This window comes from Tauraco erythrolophus, chromosome 14 (genome assembly GCF_009769465.1).
Source record: "Tauraco erythrolophus isolate bTauEry1 chromosome 14, bTauEry1.pri, whole genome shotgun sequence".
Classification (NCBI taxonomy): Eukaryota; Metazoa; Chordata; class Aves; order Musophagiformes; family Musophagidae; genus Tauraco; species Tauraco erythrolophus.
The window spans coordinates 3598031-3614000 of record NC_141478.1 but is presented as its reverse complement, the minus strand read 5'-3'; the positions used below and the strand labels follow the sequence as shown (position 1 = coordinate 3614000).

General features: G+C 56.1%; 1 protein-coding gene across 2 annotated transcripts in view; it reads right to left on the bottom strand.

The window, feature by feature from the left end:
* Positions 1-6619, bottom strand: part of PCSK6 (proprotein convertase subtilisin/kexin type 6) — a 35881-nt gene extending 29262 nt beyond the window's left edge. For both annotated transcript variants that reach the window (XM_086620672.1, XM_086620674.1), the window contains exon 1: positions 6398-6619. In XM_086620672.1, the coding sequence (XP_086476798.1) occupies positions 6398-6619 (222 nt within the window). The remainder of the gene's footprint in view (positions 1-6397) is intronic.
* Between the last annotated feature and the right edge of the window lie 9351 nt (positions 6620-15970).

Sequence of the window (15970 nt, the reverse complement as noted above, 5' to 3'; positions counted from 1 at the left end):
TGGCGGCCCCGCGCTGCGCCGGCATAACAGAGCCCGGAAAACATTTTAATGAATTTTCACCCGTTAAATGCATCTTTGCAAAGTGCCTTCCATCAGCTCAAAAGCTGAAATAATGAGCTAAAAATGAGCTCAGTGGCTGCGGCGGGGCCAGGAGAGCTGAGCCTCATCCCACTGCCTTTCCCCACCCGATGCTCCAGCTTCTCCCCAGCAGCAAGAACGGCCCCGTAAGGAGAGGTGACCACGATCCCTGCTAATCCAGGGATGCTCCTGGGAAGCACAGGCTGTAAACACCCTTAGCCTGGAGTCAGGGACAGCATCAAGAATCAAAAACCCACATCTCTCCAAGCAAACCAACCCTGCATCCCAAGGGATGTGCAAGCACATGGCCCAGCCTGGTGTCCCTCCCCAGCAATACATGCAGCCCAGGAGCAAAGGCGAGCTGGGAAAGGCAGCCCCAGTGGCTACCTTCAGCTTCAGCTCAGGGAAGCCTCACACTCCTCTTTTACAAGTTTTCGCCCTTTTTTTTTTTGTTGCACGGAGCAGGAATGCCCCATGTTTGCGGGAAAGTGCCATGCCAGCCCCGCCACCCTGCCAAACCCCAGGGGCTGCACTGCCTCCAGCCCTCTCATCCCAGTAGCTGAAGGCACCGTAACTCCTCTTTTTCCATCCCAAAAGCACAGATAAAATCCCAGGGCTACCCAACCAGCCGGGCTCTCAGTCTCTCTTGGCCAGGCATGGAGAGGATCCCACAGGGATTCGCAGCCTTAGGGATGAGGACAACCCAAAAGTTGGCTTCCAGATCAAACATTTTCTGTACAAATTGTGTCTCTGGTATAAATTCCTTTATCTTTGAGGTCGATTTTTTTTTTTCTCTCCCAAAAAAAACACTCCCATGGCCAGGAGCTGGATGCTGCCGGGAGCCAGTGGCAGTTCCTGCGCCTGACTCATGGGACCAGGGCAAGCCATGCCACGAGCCCGTGCCTGCAACCCAGGATCTGGCATGATGTCCCTGAGGCCATGGGTGTCCCAGGAGCTGGGGTGACATCCCCAAGACCAGACCAGGGCTGGCTACAACAGGATAGGGGGAGCAAACAGGTTTGTCCAGACCAGATGCCGAAGGAGACGCTGACAACTACTTACATCTTCATCACACTCAATACCTTGAGATGTGTCAGTGCCTCTTACAAGCATTAAATATTTCATTAGTTTTGCTCTGCCTTTTACACCAGAACATCATTTCACCAACTTGTCTTTACTGCCAGCAGTGATTTTTGTCATTTGCTTCTGCTCAAGTTTGTTCAAACCCTCGGTCCCCTCCACCGTTGTGCATCTTAACATCTACATGCAAAGTGGTTGCTCGCTGCAATCCGCATTTGGATTTTCAGACCCATTCCTTAAATCCACTCGTACTTAGGAAAGGGACGGAGGATGCTCCAACTCTCCACATTTTAAGGAAACTTTGCAGGAGGCCACCCTGCCTCTCACTCCCTCTGCCTGGGAATCCCAGTCCCGCAGCCTGGGTGGATCAGCTCTGCATCCACCAGCTCTGCCTGTGGTTTGCAGGGTTATAACATTCAGTTTATTCCCATTGCGGGTCCCTCTGGCGCTCGTTGTAACAGGATCACGCTCTATAAACAAGCATCGGCTGAAGAAACACTTCTGTTCCCCACCGGAGCAGGCACAGGGTCTTTCGGAAATAAATGCAAAATTGCCACGCGATGTAAATCTGCAAGAGGACGGGGAGGGAGATGACGCCAGTCCAGGCTCTGGGGATGCCTGGTGAGAGGAGCAGGAGGAGCACCCTGTGCTCCACGTTCTTTACTCTCCTGGGATTTATTCAAGGAAAAATAAGAAAATCTCTCATTGAGGGCTGGAGGCACCTCTGCTATGAAGACAGGCTGAGAGAGTTGGGGTGGTTCAGCCTGGAGAAGAGAAGGCTCCGGGGTGATCTTATTGCAGCCTTCCAGTACCTAAAAGGGCTACAAGAAAGCTGGAGAGGGACTTTTGACAAGGGCGTGTAGTGACAGGACAAGGGACAATGGCTTTACACTGAAAGAGGGGAGATTTAGATCAGAGATAAGGAAGAAATTTTTTACAATTAAGGTAAACTGGCACAGGTTGCCCAGAGAAGCTGTAGATGCCCCATCCCTGGAAGTGTTCAAGGTCAGGCTGGATGAGGCTTCGAGCAACCTGATCTAGTGGAAGGTGTCCTGCCCGTGGCAGGGGGGTTGGAACTAGATGATCTTTAAGGCCCTTTCCAACCCAAACCATTCTATGATTCTATGTTGGGACAAACTTGAAAGCCAGCCCCGCTTCTGAGCGGAGGTTGGACCCAGTGACCTCCAGAGGCCCCCTTCCACCTAAGCTATTCTAATGAGAAAAATTCAGAAATGCCTTTTTTTTTGTAGTTCTTCTCCTTGAGGTCAGTGAGCTCAGTGAGGGCTCCGCAATGCAACCCCTGGGGATGGGAGTACTGGAGACATCCAAGAGAGTTGGGTTTTCTCCTGTGTATAGCATCAGCAAGGCCACAGTCCCATGGCCACAGCCATGGGGATGCTGGAAAACCCAGCAGAAAACCCAAGAGGCACAGAGAGACTCCAACAGGACTTCACCAAGGACTGATCCTTCTTGGCCACCAAGATGAGCAATCGTACCCATCAGCTCCTGACCAGCCAGAAGACAGCCACCTGCGCTGAAAGGTCCCCACTCCACTGCAAAGGAGATAGTCCAGGTTGCCACCAACTGTGGTTAAAGTCCATCTACCCAAAGCCCAGGAGACCACACCAAGCAGCTCCAGACACGTTCATTTCCTCCCCAAGTGAATTTACAACTATCAACCTCAACTTTTTGGGACATCTACCTTCTGCCGAGAACATGCACAGGAGGTTCTCATTTCCACAAGGGTTGATTTTAATTTTCCCAATCGATTTGCAGGTTTGGGCTGAAGTTTCAGATAAAACTTGAGATTTTTTGAGGCAACTTGAATTTGTACCTCAAATAAAAACGAGGTGGTTTTCTTCACCCCGTTAATTGAGGCAGACGAAGCCCTGGCTGGTGCTGCAGGTGAAGCAAGCAGAAAGCAACATGAACATGTTTTGCACCCTTCAAAGCCATCATCACTGTGCCAAGGGCATCGATGGCTCCGCTTTCAAGAAACCACACACCTGTGAACATCATCCATCAAACAGGGGAGTTTGAAGCTGAAGGAGCTACTCATGGCACTGATGGGACCCAGGTGGTTTGAGAGAGATGGAGATACATAGCAAAAGGATGAGAGGCAACGAGTTGGCAAGGGAGAAATCCTATTTGGGTATAAAGACAGTAACTCTTTGTGTTGGGTGGTGACACACAGCCTTGGGGAGGTGGTGGGATCTCCATCCTTGGAGAGCTTCGAATCTCACCCGGCTGAAGCTCCACACAGCAGCACACAGCTCTCCTGATGCATGGCCAGGTGGAGATGAGCCCAGCACCCGCCCTGCCTCATTAACAGCCGTTAGTATTTCAAGCAGGTTCAAGATCACTTGTAGCTAAGGAGACATGGCAAAGGAGAGCTGTTTGGGAGCTGGACACTGAGGGCAGCACTAGAGCCAATCAAGGCACTTCCAAGACCATTCCTTCCCTCCCCATCACAGCAAAGTCTTCCAGCATCTCACCCAAACCATCCTATTTCTGAAAAATGCAGCTGTCTCAGTGCTGGGGTCCTCCAGGAGGAGGATCTGGCTGGGGAGTCTGTGCCTGCTCCCCTCCTGGGGACACCACATCCCCACTAGGAACAAGGGCTCCAGCTGCTGACCTCCTGCCTTCAGGAATGTCATTCTCAGATGGTCATGGCTCGATTCAGCCCAGCAAGGACCAAGCCCAGGGCTCCAAGGACACCATTGCTCCAGCATCCCCCAGATGACAGGAATTCAGGAAAGTTCCAATTTCAGCCCAAAATGAATCCTGTCCACCTCCTGCACTGCAGGTGAGACTGCTGAGGACGTGCAAACCCTCCCAAACCCTACAGCACTGTACACTGCACAAGCTAAAAAAACATCTAAATCCTGTTCCTGGGATAGGAACAGGCTCGTCGCCACCCCCAGGACAGCAGCAGAGGCACTGCTGGAGGCACCGGCCCCACGAAGCCCTCGCAGTGCCCTCGGCCAGGGCCTGTCCCGGCTCGCTCCGGTGCAGCACGGCAAACAAAGACCGGCGGGGAGGAATGAGCAGGTATTTGGGGGTGTAAAAGCTTTTCCTTTTGTTTGTTTGCTTCGCTGAAATAGAAGTTGACACAAACGATTTCCCAAGGGAAGTGTCACTCTGTCATGGCCCAGAAGGGTTTAAGGGTGCCTTGGTGCACAGGAACACGCAGGGACGGCTTGGACACGGGGCAGATGTCTGTGTGTGCAAACCCCAGTGATGTCCTTCATGGCCAGGAGCACGTCAGGAGACCCTGGGATCGCATCTTGGAGGGAAAGGGATCACCAGCCACCAACACAGGGCTGACCTTCCCTTGCACCCAGCTGGGCCATCTCTGTGACCATCACTACTCCTTCTCCCTCACCATGTTGGGCTCCACCATTTGCTTCCACCCAACCGTCTCCCCAGGGCAGGTCCATAGCCCCTCGGCAGGATTTTCCAGCAGGTTTTGTGCAGGATAAGGTTCCCTGGGAGGGCACATGTCACCAGGGACGGTGCTGTCCCCAGCAGCTCCGTGAGCAGAGGACACAGCGGGGGAAGCTGGGGGCACCCAGGCCTCAGCACACCACAAACCCCGAGCACAACGCACCAAATGTCACCCGCGAGCGCAGGGAAAGCAGCTCCTTGGGGTTTGACCCTGGACAAGGTCCAGTGGGAAAAGCCGGGGTGGGGGTGCTGGAGCGCTGATGGGAGGGTGTTGTGAGCAGCTGGGGAAGCCTCAGCAGTGCACGAGCTCCCAGTATCCACGGGAAAGGCGGGAGCCAGGAACACCCTGATGCAACCACACAAATATTTCCCTTGCTCTCCAGCCTGCGCTGGGCTGCCCCAGGGAAGGGAGGGATGCTCCAGCGGGGTCGCGTCAAACCCATGGGCCAAATGCCTCTGGTATCACAGGGATGAGCTCGGGATGCTGGGGGGGGAACGGGAGCAGATGCTCCAGTGGACAGGGATGCAGCAAAACCCCGAACCATGAGCTGCTGTTACACTGATGCAAACTGGGAGAGTGGGAAGCTCAATCAAGATATTCTCTGGCTGAACAGGGATAAACACCGAAAAGCCCTTTGGGTTGCACAACTGCGTTCACCCAGCCCTGCGATAAAGGTATTTGAATAATTTAAGTGGTTTTCGCTTTGGTGGGGCAAGAGCCAAGCACAGCGGGCAGGGACGGAGGGTGGGACACGAGGGGTTGTCCCCCATGAGAGGTCACAGACAGCAGTGTGGGAAAGCGTCCCCGATTCAGTCTCTCTCCCCCCAAATTTGTTTACACAGCACCCCGTGACTTTAATTATAGTTAAAAGCAGGGTTGTGATATAAGGCAAGGTTATAATTTATAGCCCAGGAGACACCTTGGCAGGAAGACAACCTGAAGTGCCACCCAGCCAGAACAGCACTGAGCGACGCAGAAGACCATAAACTCCAGAGGAAACTCCGAGGACACCAGCTCGCATCTGGGTTTAGAGAGAGAAGGAAGAACTGGAGAGAAAAAGCAGCTGCCGCGATGAAAGTCGCCTTTAAGGCACCCGTGTGCTGCAGGGGATGGGAAGCAAAAGTTCTTCGTGTTCCCAAAATCTCCGATAAACGCGGGCCAGAGAGTCCAAAGTTTGTTAAATCCACAAATGTCACTTTCCGGGATGGGAGGAACTTGTGCAAGCCCCGGCCGGTGTGGGAGCGGGCTGTGGGGGCCGAGGGCACCCCGAGGAGCGGCCGCCCGGCTCTGCCGGGCCGGGCACCAGGGCGGGGGGAGCGGGGCCGGGGCCGCCCCCCGGGGCTAAAGCGCTTCGCCAGCATCGCTCCATCGGCCTCATCCCGGCTGCTCCGGGGGGGTCCCGGCACCCATCTCCCGGCCCTGGGACCCTCGGCATCACCGCGGTCCCGGGATCCCCTGTAGCTTCCCGAAGCCGGGAGCAACGGTGCGAGACCCCCAGCAGCCCCCCGGCCGCGGGACTCCCGGCAGCTTCCCGGTGCCAGGACTCACGGTGCGAGACCCCCGGCAACTCCCCGCTCCCGGGACCCCTGGGCGCGGGACCCTCCGCAGACTCCCGGTACAAGTGCCCCCTGCAGCTCCCGCTCCCAGGAGCCCCGACGGTTTCCCGGGACCCCCCCGCGCCTCTCCGCTCCCGCGACCCCCGACAACTCCGCTGCCCCGGGACCCCCCGCAGCCTCCCGGTGCAAACACCCCCCCACCCCCGGCAGCACCCCAACCCCCGCCGGCCCTTACCTGCCCCAGGCTGATGTACCCGTAGGCGGCGGCGAGGCGGGCGGCCTCAGCGGGGCCCCCCCGCACCCGCACGGCCCAGTGGTTGGTGTAGACGGTGCGGGAGGGCTCGGCCGCGGCCCCGCCGCCGGTCAGGGCCAGGGCCAGCGCCAGGGCCAGCAGGCAGAGGCGGGCGGGCGGCGGGGCGGCCGCGCTCCCCGGGCCGGGGCCGGCTGCGGCGGGCATGGTGCGCTCCGCGGTGCCGAGCTGGGCGGAGCGGGGAGCTGCGCCTTTTAAAGCGGCCCCGGAGCCCGGCGGGGGCGGGGGGATGCTCCGGGGGGTGGCGGGGGAGGGGGGGGGCAGGCGGAGGCGGCGGGGAGGGCCCGGCCGGGCAGCAGCGCCGGGAAAACGGGCGCCCGGCGGACGGGGCGGCTCCCGGGCACCCCCCTGCACCCCGCTGCCTGCCGCCGGGCACCTTCCCCCCCCCAACCCCCGCGACCCCTCCAGCCCCCCGCAGCCCCTCTGCGTACCCGGCACTGCTTCCCGGACAACCCCCCCGCATTCCCCCCGCCATGTCCCCGGACAACCCCCTGCATCCCCCCCGCGTGTCCCGGTACCGCTCCCCGGAATCCCCTCTGCACCTCTACATCCCCCCTGCGTGCCTCGGTGCAGCCTCCCCGGACAGCCCCCTGCATCCCCCCTACATTTCACTGGACAACGTCCTGTACCCCCCTGCACCCCCTCCGCGTGCAGCAGTTCTGCTCCCCGGAAACCCCCCTGTACACCCCTGCATTCCCCTGCATGCCCCCGTGCTGCTCCCTGGACCAGCCCCCTGCGTGTCCCCTGCATCCCCCCCTGCGTATCACGGTGCCGCTCCCCGGACAGCCCCTCGCATCCCTCTGCACGCCCCAGTACTGCCCTCCGGGTTCCTCCCGCGCCCCCCCCCGCACCCTCCTTTGTGCCTCCGCACCCCGCGTCCTCCCCGCCCTGCTCCCCGGGTAGCCCCCTGTCCACCCCACCCCACCCCGGGCAACCAACCTGCAAACCCCCGGCACTGCTCCCCTGCATCCTGCCTGTATCCTCCCCCCATTCCCCTTGCATCTTCCCAGGCATCCCTCCATTTATCTGCTCTACCCCCACAGGCATCTCCCGCTGCACCTCCCCTCTGCATCCCCCAGCGTTGCCCCCCCCCCCGTACCCCCGGGCAACTCCCCTGCACCCCTCCCATACACCCGGGCACCCCTCCTGCACCCCCAGGCAAACCACAGCCAGTTCCTGAGGGTCTCAGAGGGGGAAGGCCAGGAGGGGCGGCTGATGGGCAGCATTTTGAGGCAGGACTCTGGCTGAGCCCGGCTGTGGGGGGCACGAGGGGCATCACGGGGAGCTGGAGCGTTGCCTTCGCCTCCCACGGACGCCATTCAGGGGAGAGCAGAAAGCTCGTGGGATATTAGAAAATAGGCTTTGTCAGGGAGAAGGCAGCAGCACATACAAAGAACGGGCTCAGGAGCGGGTCAATGATGCTCTGTTCCACTGCCCTCCCTGCCAGCGCGGGCACAGGCCCGCAGGAAGCTGACAACTGCCCAAAACGAAGCAGTGTTTCACCCGCAGCACATCGGAGCTTCACCTGCATCACATCAGAGCTTCAGAAATCCCCTGCGCAGCGCTGCGAGCCCTGGCAATGATAAGCCGTGCCAGGGGCTCTGGCCAGGATGGCCTCGGGGTGATTCCCGCAGTGGGTATCGTCTATTTTCTGGGCCCTGAAGAGATTTGAGAGGTATTTGGGTATTTGGTTTGTCAGCCAAAGCACTTACAAGATGCTCTTGCGGCCACCCCCAGCCCCATCCATCTGAATGCAAACACCTTCTCAAACCCCAAACAGCTTTGCAAAACCCACCCAACTGCAGCCTCCAGGCACTGGGGCATCCAGAAAGTGATGCCAGCAGCAGGGAGGGGGGCATGGAGTGGGTGGAGGGGGATACCAAGCACATCGTACAGCCCATCACCAGAGCTGGAGGGGAGAATCACGGTCTGATCGCCATCGGTTGGTACTGGCCCTACCAGTGGACAGGTGAGCCAGTGACAGCCCGTCATCGGGAAAGTCCCCCCCCAGCTCAGCGGCCAGATTAAACCAAGGGAAATTTATGGGGAGCCCATTCTGCATCAGGCAGGGCCAAAATCCTCCGGCAGCTCCTGCCCTGGGCTGGATCTGGCCCATTTGCAGCCAGCAAATACACGGAGAGGGGCAGATTGTGGTGAGCCCCCGCACCAGTGGCATGCTCGTCTGGTGGAATAAGAAATACCAACAAAATAGGAGTTTGGAGGGCTTGTGTGTGCGGATGCACGGTGTTGTGCTGGCACCAGGGATGGGATAATTTGCTGCCAGAGGTGAAGGGGTGTTTGGTGACTCTCTGTGCCCGCCATAAACTGTGGGTCGTGGAAACCTCTGCTGGCATCCGTCACTGGTGTGCAGGGATGTCTGAGCCACATGAATCCTCGCAAGGCCGCCCCATGTGTTGCCCAGGTTGGGCGATGGGTTTGTGCATGGCCATTTCTTCTGATTACATGGTAAAGGATGGTTTCCATCAGTACAAGCACATTGTGAATCCAATCCCTGCTTCCCACTGGATTATGGGCTTTTCCTCGAGTTTCCTGTTGGTTAAGGTGGGTGAGATGGATGAGCAGGGCTGGCAGGTGCTGCATGTGTGATGCACGTCAAGAAAGATGCAGAGCCAGAGGAAAGGTGAGCATAGATGAAACAAACCCCATCCCTTCGGTCTCACAACCTCTGCCGGGGAAGGGCTGCGGGGGCTGCTGGCTGTTGGCGGGGGCTGCAAAGGAGGGAAAAAATGTCACTGCGGGGAGCAGAGGAGGAGGAACGGGCTCCGATGGCAGCAGGGAGGGTTTAGGGTTTGATGGTGGGAAAAGCTTTCCAAAGGCAAAACCCCGTTGCCTCCATGTTAGGTGATGAAAAATGGGCAAATCTCAGGAGGGTCGGGCTGAATCCATACCCAAGGGCACCTCTGCACCCCGCTGCAATGACCCCATGGGCAACGAAACCCAGCAGCATCCCGCATCCCAAACCTTCCATCCTATACATCACCCAGGGGATAGTTATTGTCAATGGTGAAACCCTGTGCCCCGTCGTGGGTCTGGCGGTGCCCAGCTCAGCCCGCAACAGTGGGCGAGGAGGGTAAGAGCCTTGTCTGAGCCCCGACTGCGACGCTGGGACCCACATTTCGGTACCCCCCGGTCCCTGCACCGCTCCTGCCCCCTCTCCCGCCAGCACGATTTCGAAATTCGGAGCCTATCCCCTTATGGCCTGGATGGCAATTTTCCCAGCCAAGCCCACAGGATTTACCAGGGGTGTCAGGGAAACCAGACTTTGGCCCTGCACGCTCTGTGATGGCCACACGCTAAGGCAGAAGCTCCAGTTTAACTCTCTTCCTGGGATTATTTGAAAAACCGGAGAATTACTGCGAGACGTGGGCGACACAATAAATTTTGCGAGCCGAGCGGTTGAACAGGAGCCGCTGCAGAGACAGCACGGAAAGAGGCGCTGCTGAACCAGTAACGTTCCCACCCTGCCGAATAAAATTTATAATAATCCCGGCAGGTTTATATCTGTCCGTGAATTACAGTTAAAATCCCAGCACGTACCACGCGTGTCACTTCGTACGGCAATAAGACTAGAGCTGAGAGTTTTAGTAGGATGGAGCCGGATAAGCAGGGGAGAACGTCATTTAAACGCCAGTTCTTTGAAAACTGAGCCCTTCTGCGTCTTTTTAAGGCAAGTTCAGAAAAGGAAAGTACAAATAAAGCACTGGAAAGCTGCTATTTTTTGCAGGGGAGGGCTGGCAGGGCTGGCGCTGGGCTGCGTGCCCGGGACAGCGGGACTGTCACCCCGTCCCTGCCTGTGGCTGCGGGGCAGGCGGAGGGAGCGGGCAGCGGGAGCTGTGCCTCCGCGTGCTGAAGTGCAAGAATTTAAGCAAATAAAAGCCGTTTTGCAAACACACGTAGCCTGGAGGTGCCCCTGAGGTGCAGGGAAGGGGTGGCCACTCGGCACAGGGGGCATTGGCCAGCCGGACCCCCCAGGAGCTGCCCATGGAACCATGCAGAGCCCTGGATGGGGGGAGCTGGGGTTTTATCCTTTGCATGATAAAGGCCTGTGGAGGCGGAGATTACAGCAAAAATCAGGTTAAAACCCATTTATCTGACCCAAGCAGAGCCCGGGTACGTGGCCTGGGGACGTGCAGAGGCATGAGCTGGTGGCTGCAAACCTACCCTGGCTGGAGAACCCAGCCAGAGCCCGGCCAGAGCCTGGCAAAGCCCGGCCACGCGGCTGCGTGTGATGGTTAACAAAGGGCACGCGGTAATTAAACGGGCGCACCTGGGAACAGCTCTCTCTGTAGCTCGCAGGCTTAACCAAAGGAGTGAAATTTGCACCGGCATAATTAACGCGATGTGGTTCACGATCTCGAGTTACTCTGCAGCCTGACTCTTCCTTCTCCAGTAGAAAGCCCATGCGGAAAAATCCCAGCCGGCTCCCAACTCTGGCCCCCGCATGGCTCTGGCGCTGCCTAACTCAACCTCTCGCCATCAGGGTGGCCATTAACACCAGTTCATTAACACCAGTTCATTAACACTAGTTCATTAACACCAGCCTTCAAACCAGTCTGGCAGCCCCATCCGGGCAGGGATGATGGCAAAGCACCGGAATCTCGGACACTGTCACCGCTCCCGTCTGGGGACTTGTAAATCTGAAGGAGAAATCAGTGTTTTTGCATTTCTATTCACACCTCTCAAAGTCCGATTTTTCTCTCTGCTTGTCCTTTTAGATGTTAAAACAACCCCAGTCTCACCAGCGACCAGATGGTTTCGTTTCGGTCATATTAATGGTAAAATCCTGCGTGTGAGTGAGCTGCCTGTGAATCTTGCCAGGGGGGAAAAATAAGATTCGGAGCTGCCATGGAGTGGCACCCCCACGGCTGATGTGCCACGGCCACGCACAGGCCCTGGTGATGCCACCGCTGCTGCCACCGCTCAGCATCCACCAGCTTTGCACCCAGGAAATCTGCAGATGAATTCCCAGGAGGTTTGTGCTGGATGGAAAAATATTACCCTTGCCTTTTTCCTTTCCTTCCTAAATCCGGATTAAACTGTTTTCAGATCAAAGAGCTGACGTGGAATGTGATGGAGAGGAAGGCAGGGATGTGGTGGAGGAAGATCCAGGAAGGTGGGGGCCGAGCAGCAGCTCCACGCCGGTGCCCAGCTCCGACCACAACAACCCGGGAATGGGGAAACTCATTTCAAAATACCTGAAACACCTATTTTAGGAGTCTCTGATCCCTGACAGCTCTCGGTGAGAAATGGGAAGAATTACAGAGAAAAAAGGATGGAAGACCTCAAAACCATGGGAATGGCCAAGGAGGGATGTGCTAACGGTTTTCTACCATCCAGCATCTCTTCCGAATGCTGAAGACAGTAGCGAAAGGGATTTAATTTGGAGATTAGAGAGGCCTCCCGACTGCGACGATACATGCGGGATACGGGGAGCGGAGCTTCCCCAGTGCCAGAGGTTTTGACTGTAATTAGACCAACATCTGTCCGGTGATGGTCAGGCCTTGCGCAGTCGCTGCGCTGCTCCAGGCTGGGTTGGAGATTTCCCGCAGGCTCCTCCTGCTCTGCTTTTCTGCAATTTCAGAAAAATCTGGATTTTTTTTTTTTTTTTTTTTTTTCCTATCCAATACATTTTTCCTCTCCGGAAAGATTAAATCATGATTGTCAGGAACTGGTGTAGCGGGCAAGAAGATTTCCCAGACTAGTCAAAATGTCATCCCGGTAAAAATGCTGGTAATAAAAAATAAAAGGAAAAGGCCCACTATGGACTCAGGCCCATAAAAATATCCAAAAGATGGATCTGGAAGTTTAGAAACAATTGAAACTCAGCGGTGAAAGGGCGCTCCAGGGACAGCCGGGCCCAGCATAGACATTCGTAGTGGGGGGAAAAAAATCAATAAGTTAAAAAAAAAATTGCCTGTGTGCTTGGTCTTGAATTAAAAGAAGGGAACAAACCCAAATGTTTTCACCCATCTCAAATAGTTTTGGAGTTTTTTGTTATTTTGGATATTAGGGCAAAGAAGGAACTGCCCAAGTGAGGGGTGGTGGGATGGGGAGATGCTCCAGCTCGTACTGCATCCCTGTGGAGCTGCACTGGGGCTGTCCTGGGTCCCCTCGCTGTGTTTTGGGATACTTGGGATGCAGGAGGGCCAATCCCCAAGGAGAGAGTGCTGGGACAGGGTGGGGACCCCAAGGGTGCGACCTGGTGGCACCCATCCTGCATGACACCGCCTGCACGTGGGGTCTGGATCCTTCCTCCTCCTTCCCCAGTCCCCACCGCCATCCCGCCTCATCCGAGAGCTCCATACTGGAGAAAAGCATCGGAGCCAAGAGGGAGCTGGTAACAAACTTGGGCCAACCCAACCCCACCCCTGCAATAGCAGCACTCGGAAAAGCCGGTTACGCCGGCGCCGCGCCGGGGCCGTGCCGTCACCGCGCGAGGGAGGACATTTCGGATCCCCCCTAAGGGGAACACGGTCGTCGCCGTTAAGATAGTGGCTCCAGAAATGGGGCTGGAAAACTGGGCTCCTGAGAAGGCTGGGGGTCAGCGGGCAGGGATGGCCACCAGCCACTCTCTGCCATGGCTTTTGCAAACCGAATGCACGTCTTTGACTTCATCCCCAGGTCAGGTGATGTCCCCGAGGACCCACCTGGCTGTGACAGGATGAGACCCCCCCACTGCATTTCACTCCCCGGCAAAACCCGTTGTACTGGAGTAAGCGGCAGCAGCAGGAATATGGAGGGAGAGAGACCTACTGGGGGGTGGAGAGATGGAAAGATCAAACCAGCAGCGATTTCAAAATAAGATCTGACAGCCCAGGGAAAACACGGCGCGTCCTTGCCGAGGCCATCGTTTCTGCCAATTAGAAAAAAAACCAAAACATAAATTAAAAAAAATTGGCATGGCACGAAGGAGAGAGGCGTGGTATTTCCTGAAAAGGGCGTGGAGAGCATCCTTGGAAAACCTTCCCTGCGCAACGTGCTTGCTGTTTCCAGAAAAATAAAGTTTGCTGTGAGCCACCTGCTCCCCAAGAGCAGCTATTTAGGGCTGTGACGCGGCCAGCGCGGAGCCGGTGGCACCTTCGCCAGGCTCCGGGGTTTGGCGATTTACCTGCAGCTCTTTAATTGCTGCAAAACACCTCGGGAAAAAATAAAATAAATCAATGCAGGGGAGCTGCCCAAGCACCAGGCACTCCTAATTTAAGGTGTTTTCCCCCCAGCTTTTGGCTGGTGGCCATTAAACCCCCCCTGCCAACCCCTAGAGCCATGCCTGGCAGTGCCGGGACAGAAGAGGGGCACGATGAGCTTTTCTTCTTCCCCCCCTCAGCTTTTGGGAGCGTTTTGGCCCAGGTGGGAATTTGGGGGGTTGGAGCCCAGCAGCTTTGGGGTTTGCCGGGGAGAGACAGCTGCAGGAGCGATGGGTGGGTGCGTCACCGCAGGGCTGCTGAAGGGCTCTGCTCCCTCTGCCTTGGGAGGGGATGGGTTTTGGCAGGGAAAAGGGGGTGTCCTGGGGCTCAGTATCACAGTGTCCCCGCATCCCCCGGAAAGCCGGGGCCAGGACTCACTCCCCATCCCAGCAGCAGAGCACGCTCGGCGCTCACCGAGGGTGTTCCTGGAGGTTCTGGCGGCGTAACAAGCCTTGCCAAAGCCTAATCTCCAAGAGAGATTACCTTTGACATGGTATTTCAAAGGTGGAGTGTGGAAAACAAACACAAACCCACAGCTTGGGTGGGTTGGGTTTTTTTTCCTTTCCCTGAGCTCTGCTCAGAAGCCACAGCCAGGCGATATTCCGGTATTCCGGTATTCCGACAATCAGGCTAGATCAAGCGTTTTCTGGGCAGAAGCAATGTTGAAGAGAAGCAGCTCCACCTAGGCAGGCGCTGGTGCTAAAGCAGAGCCGACCTCCACACCAGTTCAACCATCAACCATCCACCATCGATCGTCAACCATCGCCTGCACCGGGGACCGCGCCAGCAGCATCCGCTTCGACCTGCAGCTGGGCTTCGAGCCAACACCAAGGTCCCAAGTCTTGGGGTCAATCTGGGCTGAGAACTCAAAGTTTCCCTTTTGCACATTCAAAAAAACTCCGCTGTTTATTTTCTTGCCCAATGAGGCTGGAAAATTGGGGGTAAACCCGCCTGTTTTCAGCAAATCTCCATTTGCATCCGGAGACCCATGGAAATGCTGCAAGAAATAAAACTCCACAGCAATAAAAACCCATCTCAGGTGGAAAAAGGCCCTTAAATAAAAAGTCGAAGGTGAAGGAGGGTTTTACGGAGTCCTGGCCGTGTCAGGATTAGTCCCATAAAAATCAGCATCGGCCGCTGGTGGGGAATATTGGCTTCCCCGCAGGAGATGCTAACCTGGTCTCGTTTTGAAAGCTGCTTATTAGTCCTCGTCAAACATAATTATACTTCAGACCTGAATGAGAGGTCTGACTGAATTTCGAACACATATTAACGTTTTTAAATGAGGGGAAAAAAAGAAGAAGGAAAAAAAAATGTATTTATTGAATCCCAGCCAGGCTCCCAGTGTTAAAACAGACCCTGCAAATGGCTCCTGGAAGGAGGGGGCTGCAGCTTCGTTGCAGCTTTGCCAATTAAGTGCTTATTACCAAGCAATTAGGCAGAAATCAACCTGGTTTTAAGTGATATCCCATTAAGTGGGTCCTGCAGATCAGCCTCGGTTATTAACTGGGGGAAAGAAACAGCTTCTCCCCGCCAGCCCCCCTCGGGATGCTGGGGCCATGCAGGTCCTGCCCACCCTGCCCATGAAAAATCCCCTTTTTCTTTCGGCACTGCCACTCTCCTGGGGGAAACGCATCCCAGGGACCCACCCGGGCATGGCAAAACCTTTCAGAGCCAGGAAGGAAATGGGAAGGAAATGAGGGAAAAGGGGAAAATTAGCCACACGCAGAGGGTGGCTTCTCCCCCGCCACCCCAGCTGGTTTCTGCTGCCCGGCACACGCTGGGCTGTGCCCATTTACAGGCTTTTCTAAATATTATCCCAATATTTGCTTTCAGTTCCCAGATAAATGGGCCTCTTCAGCAGGTTTTAAGCCCGCTCTGTTCCAACATTTTCTTTAAAGCAGCCGAGGAAACGTTTGGGTTACGCTGAGCTGCTGAATCCCGCTTTCAGGGCTGAGCTGCAAAGGGTTTTCCACGACAAAATAGGGCAGTGTTGGGTTTTTAACTTGTTTCATCAGGAAATATGAAGGAGGCCACATCACCCCTTAATCTTCCTTTCTTTCTGTCTCCTCTCCCACACCATGGTCCATATTTCCCATGCTTTCCTGTGGTCTTCACAGACTTCTGAGCACGTTTGCAGCTTTCCAGCTCCATTCGGAGAGGGCACTTTCCCCAAGACATGCTTCCTCCGCAGCGACAATTGGTGTCTGAAGTGAAATAACACAAATAAAACCCTCAAAAACCGCCTTGAAACATTAACCCAAAGGGTCTTTCCTCGCAGTTACTTTTGTTC